A 15,939-nucleotide genomic window follows, 5' to 3' on the forward strand; every position below is an offset into this window, starting at 1 on the left:
TTTATTCTCGTAACATTACATTTTTCTCGTAATATTATTACTTTATTCTCGTAATATTATGACTTTTCCCCCGTAATATTATGACTTTTTTCTCGTATTATTATGACTTTATTCTCGTAATATTAAGACTTTTTTCTCGGTATATTATGAATTCATTCTCGTAATATTAAGACTTTTTTCTCGTAATATTATGACTTTATTATCGTAATATTATGACTTTTTTCCCGTAATATTATGACTTTATTCTCCTATTATTATGACTTTTTTCTCGTAATATTATGACTTTATTATCGTAATATTATCACTTTATTCTCGTAATATTATGACTTTATTCTCCTATTATTATGACTTTATTCTCGTAATATTAAGATTTTTTTCTCGGTATATTATGACTTTATTCTCGTAATATTAAGACTTTTTTCTCAGTATATTATGAATTTATTCTTGTAATATTAAGAATTTTTTCTCGTAATATTAAGACTTTATTCTAGTAATATTATGACTTTTTTCTTGTATTATTATGACTTTATTCTCCTATTATTATGACTTTATTCTCGTATTATTAAGACTTTATTCTCGTAATATTATTACTTTTTCTCGTGATATTATTACTTTATTCTCATAATATTAAGACTAGACAACAAAATTAACAGGGCAACAACTGAAAGAAATACATGGACGAGCATAATAAAATCTTTGACAAGCCCAAAAGTGAAGGAAAGGCCATAAACACACTGGAAATTAGCTCGGTTAGAGACGTTGAGATTTAAATAACCGCTAACCGTTAATACGTCACCACTCATCTCTGGTGCTAACGGCTGGAGCTCGTGGCATCTCTCAACGGTGACCGTTAGATAACATTAGACCAACGGTAACAGGTGAGCTGATAACGGTCGGTTTAGCGTTAAAACTTCATTGTCAGCGGGTCTAAAAACAAAATAACACCAACGAATTTAGTTCTACTTGGAAAACAGAAACAGCACCAACAGAAAAAATGTGGCCAACTGAGTCTTGGTAAGTACAGAAAATACTTAGTAAGATATTAGCAAACAGCAAACTCCGGGGTAGTTTGTTAACGGTAACTATGACGTAGCTAACTCAGCTATCTAAATCAATGCTAGCATCAGGCTAAACAACGACCGTTGGTTAACGCCCACCTAGCGTTAGTTACCGACACTAATTTAGCATCTAACGTTAGCTATTACATACAATAAAGTGACGAATGTTAGCTTTTACTTTAATTTAGCTTGGGGTAGGCTCTGTTTTCAACACTGATATGCCACTACAACGGTAACGTTGCATGAACGTTAACCAGCTAAATAATTAACGCTAGCTCACGTCGGTTGACGTTAACGTTATGCGTGATGACGTATGATGTATGACATGAAACGTTGACGTTACCCTGCTGTGTGTTTGTGGGTGTGGTGCGTCATATCCCGCCCCACATATGACGCGTTAGCGTTAGATAACTGTTTACAGCTTTTAACACGTTAAATGAAAGTCAACCCCAAGATTCAAGATGTTTATTGTCACACCGGTTATACAAGTACAATCGTGTGAAATGCTTTTTGCTGGGAAGCTCCATTAAAAATAATAAGTTATATTACAATTATAAAAGGAAATACTTTGTACAAGGCATATTAAGAACATATACAAGCATATTAAGAACATATACATATCAGGAAGTCTGAATGTACATATATAAGAAATACTTTGTACAAGGCATATTAAGAATATATACAGGCATATTAAGAACATATACAGTATATACAGTATAAGATATATGATTGGGGTATTGCACTTGTTTATTGCACTTTTTGTGTGAGAAGGTGTCGTATGAATTATCTATTTAAAAGTCTGATGGCCTGGGGGAAAAAAATGTTCCTCAGTCTGCTGGTGAGAGTCCTGGGGGTCCTGTATCTTCTACCAGAGGGCAGGAGGGAGAACAGTCTGTTGTGGGTGTGTGTCTTGTCCTTAATGACCCTCAGGGACTTCCTGAGCCACCACTGGGTGTACAGCTCCTGCAGGCTGGGCAGCTCGCACGCAGTGATGTGTTGGATGTCGCCATGAATGTCATTATGAATACTTTTTCAATAGCAAAGGAGGTGATATTGCTTGAGTTCTTCATGATGGAAGCGCATGATCCAAAGGCAAACCAGCATGGATCTCAGGTAAATGGATTTAACACCTTTACACGCTGGCTTACAGAATAAAAAAAGTAAACAAATTTGTTTATTTAGTATGGTACAGCGGTTTTACGCATGCAAGTACTATTACTACTATTTACAACCTGTGTCTTCCACAGGCCGAATACGGGCAGGCAAGAGAAGAGCGAAAGAAGTTCCTCACCCCTGCCCACAAGTACATGATTGACCTCCTGGCTGACAGGCTGTCCTTGGAGCCAACAGCAGTAGAAGAATTTATTTTAGATTCTTCATCTGTGAGTTTTCCCAGAAAGGAGCATCGTATGCATGATGGCATGGATGATTGGATGGTTTATGATTCCAAACTTGTTGCAAATTGCCTTAACATAACTTTGGGGAGTAAGTTAGTAGGGGTTTCCCATTTGATTTGGATAAAAATGTGCGCTCTGTATTTATGGTGCCAATTCATGACATTCTGTAGCACTGTATTGTTGTGGCTCTTTTTTTCATCTTCATGTTTTTTTCTATCTAAGATGACAGGAAGATTGTATTTTTGATTGAATGTCTTTCATGCCTCCTTTACTATACCACTGGTTCCAAACCTGGGGGTCCAGACCCCCACTAGGGGTCGCCAAAGCTCCACAGGGGTCTCAAAGCCCTCTTGATTGTAAGGGGTGTAAGACAATTCTTAAATATACAGTTGGCCTGTATCTCAGCTTTTCATTAATTTCTCTGAAGAAATATTTTGATATGAACTTAAAACAAATCTCACAAGATAAGGGCAAGGTGAAGACCTGAACACAAGTTATATTCAGAGAGCCTCCCCTCTCTGCTAAACAGCCTCATCCTGCATTAGAAAAGTACGCAGTTTAAACTAGCTAATAGGACAATGGCCAAGCATCAGGGAGAAGAAAACACTAAATTTGTCAAAAAAGAAACCTATTATTGATTGCTAAAAAAAATACATAGTGCATAGGATGGTATTACAAGTTCCTAAACATATCAAGAAAACTCATCTCTGAAGCAATATTCACAGGAATGAATTGCTCAAAATTCAACCAAATCGCCCGATTTACACAAACTTCCTGCAGTTAATGCATTCACTATTTGGGTTATTGTACAGTTTATCAGTTGTTCTGTACTGTTATTGTTATGCATTAAATATAATATGAAATATACGTAAAACATGTTACTTAGTTAGGGGTTGTCAGTTTATTCAATGATAGAAAAGGGGTCCCTTAGAGAAAAAGGTTGGGAACCACTCTTCTATAGCATTACTGTTAAAAAAGTTTTTCATTTATTTTTTTGTTTTCTTGCTCAATAGCTGGCTGCTTTTGATGATTTCTTTGCCAAAGGAGGTTGTAAAACCATTTCCTTTGTGTATCAAGAGGCTGAAGTCCCAGGAATAGGTAGGCATAATTGTATTGCATAATTGATTGTATTTTTCCCTACAGTGGTGAATATTCAAACTTAAGTACACAGAATCTATATCAATTGTTGAGGTCCATTACTGTTTTTCATCTCATCAAAAAACATTTGGATTTAATTGAATTTCAGAATGTGGACGCTCATATGCTGGGACTACCAAAGGGGGAAAAGTATTGAGGCTGTTTTTAGCCAATCTGTCTCAGACATGCCTTACAGGCATTTGCTGCTCTTTCAGACGGACTAGAGTGGACATTCCTGTGAATTTAGAAAACATACACGAGGTAAGACAGTCTTGTATATGCAGAGTGGTGTGTTTCTTTAATTGTAATTTGTTTATTGTTTTATGTGATATTGACGCATTTTCACATTGAATTATTGCACTGTACATCAGTGAGTTTAGCAACTCCAGTGCTGTGATTATTATTTAACAATCCACATGTACCGCTAATTTTTTGAGGATTCACTAATCATAATTAATCATTGTGTGCTAAAATAGCAATATATAACAGTTGAACAATCTATGTAGTACAGTATATTATAATGCCTTTTGATTTTAAAAACGAAAACGGAAAGCGATACCTGGGCTTTGGGTATCGGCCGATACTGAGTACCGATCTGATACCAGTGTTTAATTAATAAGCTGTATGTCTCACTGTGTTGAAGTGACTGGGATCATTTTGTTATGTGTAAGGCAACATCAGAATTGACTTAAAAATCACTTTCCTAACTTTTTAAAGCAAAATTTAACAAATAAATGGATAGATACAAATTTACTGAATTGTTATTTTAATGAAATAGTAAATCGTACACCAGCAACTTGGAAAAAAAAACTTCAAAATTAACAGGAATTACATTTCAGGTGTAAACCTTTTTAATGCAGCAACAAATTGATCAAAACTTAAAAGGGAATTAGAATTCCAGTATATAATGTACATTGTATATAAACATGGCACTGAATTTAATAGATCGGCCCCATTGTCATCGATATCCAATCCAGCTATTTAGTCAGTATCAGCCCAATAGCCGATCCAGTATTTGTATCTGTGCATCCCTGGCTATCAGCGAGTGCATACATCCACCAAGGCTAAACAACTCTATTCATCTTAATAATACAAAAAGTATTTTACTTTTTATTCTAAATATGGATCTACATATAAATACTGACTGACCTTCATAGATCATTGATAGATAGAGATCATGCTGATTTCAAATATTGGGGCTTTAAAAAGGATGAATTTTGAAAATGTTCAAGTCAGTCAGACCCATGACAAATGAGCCATGGGAATGCATCATGTTGCTGGAGTGCTCCTATTGCCAAAATACTGTCAGATTTGGTAAGATTGCTTAAGTTGATGCTATCGTGTCTGAGGAGTCTACAGTTTTTAATACTATTTAACAAAACAGACAGTTTTACTCATTAGGACACCTTCAACCAGTCGGATGAAGTGAATCAGCATTCCCTATATTTATTTGGTAAACGTAAGCAACTATTGTTATTGAAAACATGTTCTGCATTACTTAAGAGGATGCTCACGTCTGATGACCATGTAACTAGCACTAAGCTAGTTTTTATTTTTTGCCTTTGGATTTCGTGAAGTGATGGATGTTATTGTCTTGATGCTCTGCAGGAGATCTTCTTTTCAATGGTTGATGCCAGAGAGGGCCTCCTGAAAGGAACACGCGATGCCTACAGTTTTCTGCTACCAGCTCTTGACGCAGCACAAAACTGGGGTGTCTTAGATAAGTCTAGACATGGAAAAAGATTTAAAAAGAACTTCAAGTACAGCATGGATCGTTGTCTCAGCTCCTTAGATGGTAAATCATTATTTTATTACATTTTATTTTTCTTTCAAGTTTTGATGTTTAGAAGACATTATAACAGTAACATGTCTTAACTATTTTGTTTGGCAAGTCATAATTTATTGCTTTGCAATTGTCATTTGTGGCATTGCCTGTTAACAGTGATATTCTTTTAACCAAATGGTGGTCTTGAAGTAAATTTTAAGTTTCTTGTACTTTGTCTTTCTTGTTTGTACCCCAGACCTCCAGATGAGAAATAAGAGTATTGTTCATCTGAATACAGTGGCAGATCTTGACTTCTCTAAGTTGGCCTCCCTTAAAGATATGAAAGTTGCAGCTGCCAACATTGACATGGTGCATCGACTGGAAGAAATTCTGATGCAATGGTATAAGCAAATCGAGCAGGTTGGTAAAATTAAGATTTTATTGTTATTAACAGGCGGTCAAATGTCTGTGAATAGAAACAGGGTATCTCCTGGTATCAGATCAGAGACAATACAGTGTCATTACGAGCATGTTTATGGTTTATGCAGTGGGTCCAAAATATAAATGGAAACTGCATATAACGTTGGACATGGAACATTTTTCCATGGTGAATGAATCCATATTTTGAAATGTTAAAGCATATCACTTCCTAAATGAGTCTCATATCTCATTGTAGATTAATTGATTGAATTGCTAACCATTGTCTGTATCCATAATCATCAGGTCCTGATAGAAAGTGATCAGTTAAGGAAAGAGGATGATTCTGCAGGGCCTCTGTGTGAGTTACAACACTGGGAAGAAATGTCTTCAATGTTCAACTCCATCATAAATCACATCAAAGGCCCAGAGTGCAAGGCAGTGGTAATGGTGCTCCATATCAGCCGTTCCAAGATTATGAAGGTATGGACGCTAGAGCGTTGAACTTCAACAAAGTAACACCTAAAGAATTTATTGTACAGCATTTACCAGGTTTTTGGAGGATCTGCTCAGACTGTAGTTTGATGCGTGTAATGACACAATATGGCTAATTGTTTATGTTTAAAATTAACAAGACAAATGTCTGTACAAATTATATGATATAAAATATAATTGTTGCCTTAGCCGTAGTAATTATCAGAGATCCAATGTCCACAGTGTGAAGATGATCATTCCAGGCGGATGAAGAATGTAAATTGATCATTGATAATTCTTTTTAAGACATTTTTATCAAGATAAGATATTAAACATTTGTTCTCATTTTATTTCCAAATTTGTTATCTTTGGGTTTTTTGAGTATTCTGCAATCTGAAAACGTCACTGTACTAGTACAGTAAGTCGTGAAGGGCATTTAACGGACAAAAGGATTTCATTTTTTTTTAATAAAAAGTACATATTAGAAAACTTAAGTTGATCTTCAAGTTGTCTTTTTGAATGATTACATTCAAAATTGAACTTTTTCAACCATTTCCCTATTTAGATGTGGCGGGAGCTGGATGTCAGGATAACCGATCGTGCCAACGAGGCAAAAGACAATGCAAAATTTCTTAACACACTGGAGAAAGTCTGTCAACCTCTTTACAACAGTGACCCGGTATGTATAGTCAATAACTTGATATGATGTCTAAGGAAAGGTTGTATTTGTTCGTATTGAATGATAATCTCCATACTGTATAATTTTATACACAGTAAGATGTAGCATAATTCAGGTACATTGTGTGCAAAAATAGCAGATTAGTATTTTAAAAATATCCCAGAATGAAAAGACGTCCAGGAAACATAATACAGGACAAACCAGGTTAATTTAATTCATATGGGTACTGCTGCTGCTGCTTCAAGTTAAAATCTGTTACACTCAAATGATACGAGTCCTTGGATGACAGCATTTTCACAGCTGGAAGGCATAACTTGCACTGTACTGTGATGTTGTTCCCCTTTTCTGCTTTACATACAAAATGATGGTTTCTTTTCTCTTGTCTTTATTTGCATATTTTGTATTGAGCATTTCATACTATTTCTGGTGAAATATTACCGTAAACTTCGGCGGCATAAATATCCCACAATGCATAATAACAACGTTCATAACGGACGTTGATGGACAGCTCTGTAACATCACTAACGCTTCAGTTTAACTGTAAGTATAAGATTTAACTCTGCTCGGCGTAATATATTTTTTAAAATTAATTCAGACTGACTCTCATAAACCGTTGTTTTGGTCACTTGATGCTTGCACGGGTTACCATGGTTAAACGTCTCAAACCGACGAGGCTCTCAGGAAGTGACGACGTAATTTACCATCTATTTAGTATGTAGCGCATAGTATGTGATTTTGGATGCAGCCACTGACTGTGGATAAGTACCTTATACAACCCCACTTCATAAGACCCGAAAGATCCCTTTTAAGGCGAGTTTGTTCCATTTTTTAAGTACGTGTTCATTAGAAGGTTAGTAATATACATGGATGTGTGATTTCAGGTCACCATGATGAAAAGTGTGCAGAACGTCATCAGTGCTATTGAAATGATTAACAATGTTTCACTGTACTACAATACCAGTGAAAAGATATCGGCACTGTTCATGAAAGTAAGTGTATTGTGTATATATATATATACTGTATATATATGATATAATTCACTCTCAGGAAAATATACGTTGTGTTGAGAAAATAGAAGGACCCCTTTTACTTTGTGAAACTTTGTAATTGTGTTCCTGAAAAAACTGCCAGGTCACACATCAGATGGTTACAGCCTGCAGGTCATATATTACTGACAATGGCACACGTCTAATATGGGACCAGGATGCTGAAGATATCATCAAGAAAATGCAGGTGATGATGACACCTACTTACAGTATATGGATAACATCTGTGGTATAATTGGTTAGGCTTAAATATAATAATGTAATAATACATATTGACATCAGCATGCAACTGTTTTCAAATTCACTCATCTTATCTTATCTTTGCCAGGACTGTATCTGCTTATATCAGGAGTATCAGTCTTGCATCCAGAAAACAAAGAAACAAACGGTGGAAACACCTGGAAGGAGGTCCTTTGAGGTTCCAGAAATGCAGGTTTTTTGCAAGTTTGAGCACTTCTGCAAGCAACTCCAAAAGGTGCAGTCCCACATTACCTTTTTTAATTTAAATCCTACTCTTACCATAAGGCCTTACCAAGTAACAATAAGCATTATCTATTGTAGATCACACAAATATTTATAGTGTTCCAGACGTTCAAATCTCTTGAAAAATCAAATATTGAGGGCATTGCGGTTCTGGCCAGACAATTCCGCACTGTATCCATGAAGCTGAAAAGGACGCAGTATGATATGTTGGCTCCAGGGACAGTTGAATTTGAAAAGGATTTTACTAAGTTTATGGCTGAAATTGGGCGCATTGAGGTATGTATAGTTTCCTTCTGTTTACAATCTATGGTGTAGGTAGCTTCTTTTGACCCCCTCTCTCTTATATATTAATTATTGTTTCCAATATAGATGGTCATATTAATATTTGTGCTTTCTTTATTTACAGACGCTGCTGCGGACATTAATGAGTTCATGCTTCTCAAACATCTTCTCATCTCAACAAGCTCTGTCCTTTTTACAGCGGTCAGTATAATATAGTATAGTAGTATAATATTAAGATTGTACTGTAATTATTTAAACTGTGGATGATTTGGCATTATAATAAAAAAATTCTTACACAAATCTCACAAATTCCTTTATTGGTAGTTTCCAGAGGCTGAACATCCCCTGTCTTGACACAGAAATTTCCAACGTTTTGGGTCTTATTCTTCAGCACTATGCGTTGGAAGTAGAGTTTGTGAAAAAGGTACCCATTTTCATGCTTGAGTAGATACTGAGAATAAAATATTAATTTATTATCAAATATGGACTTTGATGTTTTTGATGAAATGAACAGATCTTCTTTTGTAAATTTTCTTGGCAGCTCTATGACACACAGAAAGACAACCCCCCATTAGCTAGAAACATGCCTCCTGTGGCTGGAAGAATTGGTTGGGTCAGGCATCTCTACCAGAAAATAGAGGAACCCATCTCATACATAAAAGTAAGCCTACGATTCTCCCACCAAAACAACTAAAAATACATTATTATTGTACTGAAATGTTTTAATGTTGACTGTATCTGTTGTCATTAACAGAAACACTCTGACATCCTGTGCAGCCCTGAAGGACGAGATGTGGTCAAAATGTACAATCAAACTGCAGCTGCGTTAGTAGCGTTTGAGTATGTTTACCATAGAGCGTGGGTGGAAGAAGTATCAAATCTAGATCATGGTTGGTTCTCTGGCTCTGACTTAATATGTTGATACCGAGATGGCACACAGTGTCCCTTGTTAGTAATATTAATATATATAGTATTATATTAATTTCAAGTGTTTTCTCCCCCTTTCTGCTTCATAACAGTCCTGAATATTACACTGCTGGTTCGTCACCCAAAGACTGGAAAATTCGTGATCAACTTTGATTCAAAAGTAGCTGAGGTCATTCGGGAGGCTAAGTGTCTGTTGAAGATGGGTCTGGAGGTTCCAAAGCAGGCTTTGCATCTGGTGAAGTTGGAAAGCAAAATAAATGCCAATCACCTCCGACTAAAGGTAAATTATAAACTTTTTAACAGATGGATGGTTACCTTAATATAAAATTACATGTATGCCTTATTTGTTTTTTATAGACCATTTTGGCAGAGTATGAGTCCACATGTGAGAGCATTCCTGCAGACTTCGCCAGCCTGATGGCTTCAAAAGTAAAAAATGTAAGCAGTTTGTAAACACAGTACATTTAAATGTAGAACATTTGTCTAAATTATAAAATATCAAAATGGTAAAGAGTAACTCATATCATGTTCTCATAAATGTAAACATAAATAGTTCAACTCATGATATGTGCTTCAAGTGAGTGTAAACAGACAAGTGTTTCTTGCTTAGTTGCTTACCAACAATAATACTTGGGCTTTCTGTGGGAAAAGGTATAAACCGGCAATTATGACTGTTTAAAATGTTTTTATGGCTTTTGTGTCTTAAAGAATTACTATTGCGTAATTTATCAGTGCTTCCAGAGTTGTTATCTTTTGCTATTATGTTTTTGGTAAATTACAAGGTGGAATCTGAGCTTCGCCAAGGGGCAGTGCTGCTCACCTGGTCATCCCTCCTCCTGGACAAGTTCTTACAAATTGTTGACACTGCTTTGTTTGAGCTCAAACATCTTGTAAAGAAGGTATGTGACTGAATAAAAGCACAGAGCAAAATGTTATCTAGCTTTCCTTTTCAGATATGGATATTGCTGTTGTGCAATGTGAGAATGACATAACATTGCAATTACCAGTCAGCAACGCTTTGTCACACTTTTACCCTTCAGGGATTCCACGTTTTTATGTACCATTTTTTTTTTCAGGTGCAGGATATCTGTCAGATACACATTGATGATGTCCTTAAAGACATCTCAGAGACTGTGCTGATTGAGCTCCCCGAAAGTCATGCGTGTTCAGCGCAACACCTGATTGACCGCAATGAGGTATGGACTTCACTTTCATTTTTTTTTATTGCTATCTTATTTCCATCCTCAAAATTAAGACATGAATTAAAATTGAATTGCTAATGTTCTTCCATTAAATCAATCCTTAAAGCGGCTATGTTCAATATTTTTTATGATTATGTATCAAATGACAATATAAAAACAATTTGGCAATGTGAAAGGGATTCATCACCCTAATCTGCAGCTCCCCTCGGCTATACGGAGTGTTATACAGAGTTTCAGTGCATTGTTAAGCTGTCCTGCCGCCAGCAACTTAACTGTTTTGGTTCACTCTTACCACTCTCATTGCATTGTTTTGAGCCACAGCAGGCAGCTGTTTTCAGCTGAAAAAGCTCTAAAATCCCACGGCATGTAGACACAGTTAGCAACTAGCTTGGGAACATAGTGGAGCATTTAGCAGTTAAAAATCCAGATATTTCCCTCAGACAGACACCAAAAACAGAGCTATGAGAGTAAAGTGAATATTGGGCCTACATTCATCGGGTGGCTAAAAACACGACTCCAAAAGATTGACAATTTTTTGCTCTGTAACTATGTGTAAATAGGCAACTGTTTGCTAACAAGTTCGCCATATCATTTTAAAAGGTGATGATATATCAATGTTGTGTTCACAACTTGTTTCTGCTGTCTTCAAGTGACCAAAACAAAGCTTTCGTTGTTTTTGATGTGCTTTTTCAGAGAAATTATGAATTAGGTCTGGTTTACCAATCCACTCATTATATATCCTTTGTTTAGAAACGATGTCAGGAGTGGGCGAAGACATTGGACTACAAATTTAGTCGTGTCAAAGAAGCAGTGACAGAGCTGGCTAATGTGTTCAGTGCCATTTATCAATCAGAAGGCATCAGGAAGACTGTCGAGGAACCTGTTTCAGGTGCTCCTAAGTCCCAGTTTCCCAGTTTCTGAATAACAGTCATTCAGCACCCAAAATTGAAGTTTGTTATGTGTGTATGTGAGTATACTTTTTATTTCTCCCTTTGAACATTGTAGGACAGAGGAGTGTGTCATTCTCAGGAGAGAGCCAGAAGACCCCTAATGAGGATGAGGGAATGAATTTGGAAGGTCCAGATAGAGCTAAAGCAATAAAATTTGAGAGGGTATGTTTGCTTACCAACACCAAAACATTGCTCTTTATGTACAATATACCAACAAATATGTTAATTCTTCAAATACAAATTTTAATTTCAGGAGTTTAAGAAGCTTTATGAATACTTCAGTGCAAGGATATTGGATGCACTGATCAAAACAACCAAGCTATCTCTGGAGACCCTGAAAAGGAGAATTTGTGGCACTAAGTAAGTATGTCTGTGTTATTCAGTATGTAAAAAAAGGCCAATATCTAAGAGAAATTATCTCTATCTCTCTCTTACAGATCAACATCAATAAAAGGGGATTTTAGCACTTATCAGAAGTCAGAGTCTGAGACTAAGATGGTGCCGCTAATAAAATGTGAAGTACACCTGGTTGTACCCAATGTGGTGAGTTTCTACTACTCATTGGCGACTTTCCACTTCACACTAGTTACCATTTAGGGGAGTTGGATAATCTAGAATTCCTTACCAATCTTGTTAAACAGAAAATTCAGTTTCTCTGTCTGATATTTGTCATCAGGTAATGATTCCCACAGTAGTTGAGACCCAACAGGCCATAAATCAACTAATCAACTTGGTGTTGGAAATTAGCAAGGGCATTGCATGGCAACGGGAGTACAGTCACGATGGCACAAAGAACAAAGGTAAGTCATTATCAGCATGCACATGGATGAAAAAATTCTGAAAGACAAGTTGACAGAAATTACATTTATCCTAAAATATAATGAAAATATTTGGATCTTAAGTAAATAACATTAATCTTCTTAAATTGAAACCAAGTATATGACGTTTAAGTTATTTCAGTTTTTAATTTGTAATTTTTTTTGTTTTAAGAATAGTCCAAATGTATTATTTAATCTTTTTTTTCTGACTGTCCATAATGGTATAATCTGACTGTGTATAATAAAATCAGTTCTCTGACATGGCCAATAGCAATCAAAGTTATGTACAGCCCTTAAAAAAAGCTATTTTTAGTTTGATGTGTGAACATGATAAATTGTATTAATCATTGATTTTAAATTGTCAAGAGCAGTTTTTAATCACTGTCTGTTTCCCTGTTTGTGATGATCTCATAGACGGAGAAAAAGAGAAGTTCTATTACAGAGTTGCTGAACACAAGGACATCAAAAAGGTTGTGGTCTCCCTGAAATCAGCGTTCAGCTCCCATAAAAGCCAAGCAGCTGATGTTCTGAAGCAGTTCGACCCTTACAGCGTGATCTGGGACAAGGACAAGAACCTCAAAGTCAAGGTTTGTTTTCCTGAGAACATAATGTTCTTGTTTTGACTTTTGACAGAAAATATATGTTTTCCTATATCAATAATAATAATGATGATCATAATATCATGTTTATCTTAACTTTTAAAAGGAATTCATAGACAGCAATCCATCATTGATCCAAATCAAATCTGAAATCCTGCACTACGACTCAGTTGAACAAGACATTGATGAAATCACACCGATCTTTGTTTTGGAGTCTACTGAATTGTCAACAGGTAAGGCCGTAATGTGTTCTAGACAGCAACCAGATTAATTCTAATATACATTTTTTTTACCCACACTTTTTTTTCTGGCCTCTACACTACATTTTACAATCTGTGCTGCTGGGTCAAATTCCACTAGAGAATAGGGAGATGGATAAGTAAGGGATAATGTACAGCGAGCTAGTCATTGTTGTGAAAGAATCCCCTTCAGGGCGATGAGAGACCCCTCCGCTGTGGGTGGGGGTGCAGCATTGCCCTGAAGGGGATTCTTACACAACAATGACCGGCTAGCTGTACATTATCCCGCTTATTACACGGCTACTTACTGAAGAAATCAATAATTTGACACAAAAACGGTCCATCCATCAAATAATTAGACATTTTACTCAAAACCAAAATTGTTAATTTTGTGGTGGTGCTTGGAGGGGAAAAAGTCACAGAATGTACCCTTTGGGAAACACACACACATTTGTACAAAATTTCGTGGCAATCCATCAAATTTTTTGTCAAGATATTTCTGTTTGAACCCAAGTGGTGAACCGAGTGACCAACTTTGCCATCTCTGCCACAGAATTTTTTTACCGACAAGAAACCTTTTGACCCAAGAAGCAACATCCTTTCTGTCATAGGAATATTTGATTTTCCAACAAAATGTTTTAGTTGGTTATGTCATCACTTGTAGGTTGTGCCTGTTTTGAGAACTGTGTGTTTAGAGAAGAGGAATGCAAATTCTGCACTGTGAATTGTGTCGTCTGTACAGAACCATTAAAGAAGTCCTTGACAGTTGAGACCAAAGCATGGAAGAAACTGTTGTGCAAATACGTGAAGGAGGAGTACGAGAAGAAAATGATGGACACCAGCATACACACTAACAAATACCTCGTACAACTGTCTCATCCTGTGGCTAATCTGGAAGATGTGCGTCATGCTATGGGGTCCCTGTCTGAGCTGCGGGATGCTGAAATACAAACTGATATGACATTGATTTTCATTGAGGTATGAATAGCACAATCATTTGTTTTTTCAAGGATATGATGTAGCTTCAGTCTAGTCTGTAACTACAATGGTTACATGACCGTACAGACCAAATATAGAACTGCTTTTAAAAAAATAAACACAAAAGGCTGAAATAGTGAGGGGGTATGGCTATATACAGGTACTGGTGAGAGAATGAAATATGATCGAGGAAGTAAAAATATCCATTAGTTTTAAGATTTATCAGAGACCAAAACACCGCAAAGCGGTTTATGATACGAGAAATTATATTACAACTGGAAAGCTTTCACAGCAGAAATCCTGTTATCGTCTGTCTTGACAAATGGAGGCAAACCGTAGTTTGCTTTATTTGGTCTTTTTGCTAGAGGACCCTCTGTCTTTTTGCATTTCCGCATTGGGACCCATCTTGTGCCGACCCAGTGGTCTAACTGAAATAAATGCATTCTGCTCAAGTAGCCGACCAAATGGGATCCACAGAAAGAATTTCAGCTTTTTTTTAGGTTTCCAGATGTGGAATATGGACAAATCTTGGTGAAAACTTATTTGTGATTATAGAAAGATAATGTTGAAATGATAGGAGTAAAGTTAAAGGGAGTTAGGCATTGTGAAAGACAAGAAATACACCATGATGTGAGTAAATTGCCAGCTGTGCATTATCAGTGAAAGTTATCAGAGATTATTTGTGGAGACTGTTATATCTATCACCATCAAATTCATGGTTCACATGCTCTGTCTTAAATTTGTGTGCTCATAAAATTTACAGATTGTCATAGTTGGTTCAGAAATGTTTTTCACTGACGGTCTATTTGAAGTCATACATTATTTTCCTTGATAAGTTAGCCGTGCAGTTGTGATTGATGAAGCTGTCAAATAACCATCTTATGATGATGTTGTATTTTACAGGAAGCGTTTGAAATCTTTACTAAATATGAAGCAGAGGTGACTGAAAAAGAAGCAGAAGGGGTGTACAATCTGAGGAATTTCTTCACAGAGCTCCAGTCTAAAGCTGTTAGTATTACCATTATATGTATCCTTTTTTTTGCTTTGGTATTTTACAGTGTGTTCTTCTGTAACTCAGCTGTGATCTTTTTTTTATTTTCTTTTTATTCCTGACTTTCCCAGACATCAGTGCAAGATGAGCTTGTTCGTATGCAGCCCAAGTTCAAACAAAACCTTGTGGAGTGTGTTGCCATTTTCCAAAATGATGTTAGCACTTTTATGAAACAATATGATACAGTAAGTAATCTGTGAATCTTTAAATCTCATCAGTGTTTGTAAGCTTTCAATCAAATAATTTAAATTAATCAGTTCATGATCTTATGGTTTTATGGTCTTGTTTTATCAGGAAGGCCCCATGGTTGATGGAATAGCATCCGAAGAAGCCAGCCGCAGGCTCCAAGTCTGTCAGGTACCACCGTCAGTTGATTTAATACCATCCACCATACTGTACTGGTTAATGTTAGATGCATGAAAAACATTTAAACGAGT

General features: G+C 36.2%; 1 protein-coding gene across 2 annotated transcripts in view; it reads left to right on the forward strand.

Annotated features, from left to right (window-relative positions):
• The first annotated feature begins 826 nt into the window (after positions 1-826).
• The window catches only part of LOC119499159 (dynein heavy chain 8, axonemal-like), a 40,321-nt gene continuing 25,208 nt past the window's right edge, over positions 827-15,939 (forward strand). Inside the window, exons 1-32 of one of the 2 annotated variants that reach the window (XM_037788405.1) lie at positions 827-1,014; positions 2,098-2,171; positions 2,306-2,440; positions 3,469-3,553; positions 3,702-3,853; positions 5,201-5,387; positions 5,614-5,777; positions 6,081-6,257; positions 6,814-6,927; positions 7,809-7,916; positions 8,059-8,160; positions 8,302-8,448; positions 8,535-8,732; positions 8,938-8,939; positions 9,063-9,162; positions 9,280-9,399; positions 9,493-9,628; positions 9,758-9,945; positions 10,023-10,103; positions 10,448-10,564; positions 10,742-10,861; positions 11,618-11,756; positions 11,873-11,979; positions 12,071-12,177; positions 12,255-12,360; positions 12,494-12,617; positions 13,050-13,222; positions 13,341-13,467; positions 14,216-14,451; positions 15,355-15,459; positions 15,574-15,687; positions 15,797-15,859. In XM_037788405.1, coding sequence (XP_037644333.1) covers positions 2,127-2,171; positions 2,306-2,440; positions 3,469-3,553; positions 3,702-3,853; positions 5,201-5,387; positions 5,614-5,777; positions 6,081-6,257; positions 6,814-6,927; positions 7,809-7,916; positions 8,059-8,160; positions 8,302-8,448; positions 8,535-8,732; positions 8,938-8,939; positions 9,063-9,162; positions 9,280-9,399; positions 9,493-9,628; positions 9,758-9,945; positions 10,023-10,103; positions 10,448-10,564; positions 10,742-10,861; positions 11,618-11,756; positions 11,873-11,979; positions 12,071-12,177; positions 12,255-12,360; positions 12,494-12,617; positions 13,050-13,222; positions 13,341-13,467; positions 14,216-14,451; positions 15,355-15,459; positions 15,574-15,687; positions 15,797-15,859 — 3,879 coding nt within the window. In that variant the 5' untranslated portion in view covers positions 827-1,014; positions 2,098-2,126. Of the gene's footprint in view, positions 1,015-2,097; positions 2,172-2,305; positions 2,441-3,468; positions 3,554-3,701; positions 3,854-5,200; positions 5,388-5,613; positions 5,778-6,080; positions 6,258-6,813; positions 6,928-7,808; positions 7,917-8,058; positions 8,161-8,301; positions 8,449-8,534; positions 8,733-8,862; positions 8,940-9,062; positions 9,163-9,279; positions 9,400-9,492; positions 9,629-9,757; positions 9,946-10,022; positions 10,104-10,447; positions 10,565-10,741; positions 10,862-11,617; positions 11,757-11,872; positions 11,980-12,070; positions 12,178-12,254; positions 12,361-12,493; positions 12,618-13,049; positions 13,223-13,340; positions 13,468-14,215; positions 14,452-15,354; positions 15,460-15,573; positions 15,688-15,796; positions 15,860-15,939 lie in introns of both variants that reach the window. The other variant, XM_037788404.1, reaches the window with a different exon arrangement.

Source organism: Sebastes umbrosus, chromosome 12, assembly GCF_015220745.1.
Source record: "Sebastes umbrosus isolate fSebUmb1 chromosome 12, fSebUmb1.pri, whole genome shotgun sequence".
NCBI lineage: Eukaryota > Metazoa > Chordata > Actinopteri > Perciformes > Sebastidae > Sebastes > Sebastes umbrosus.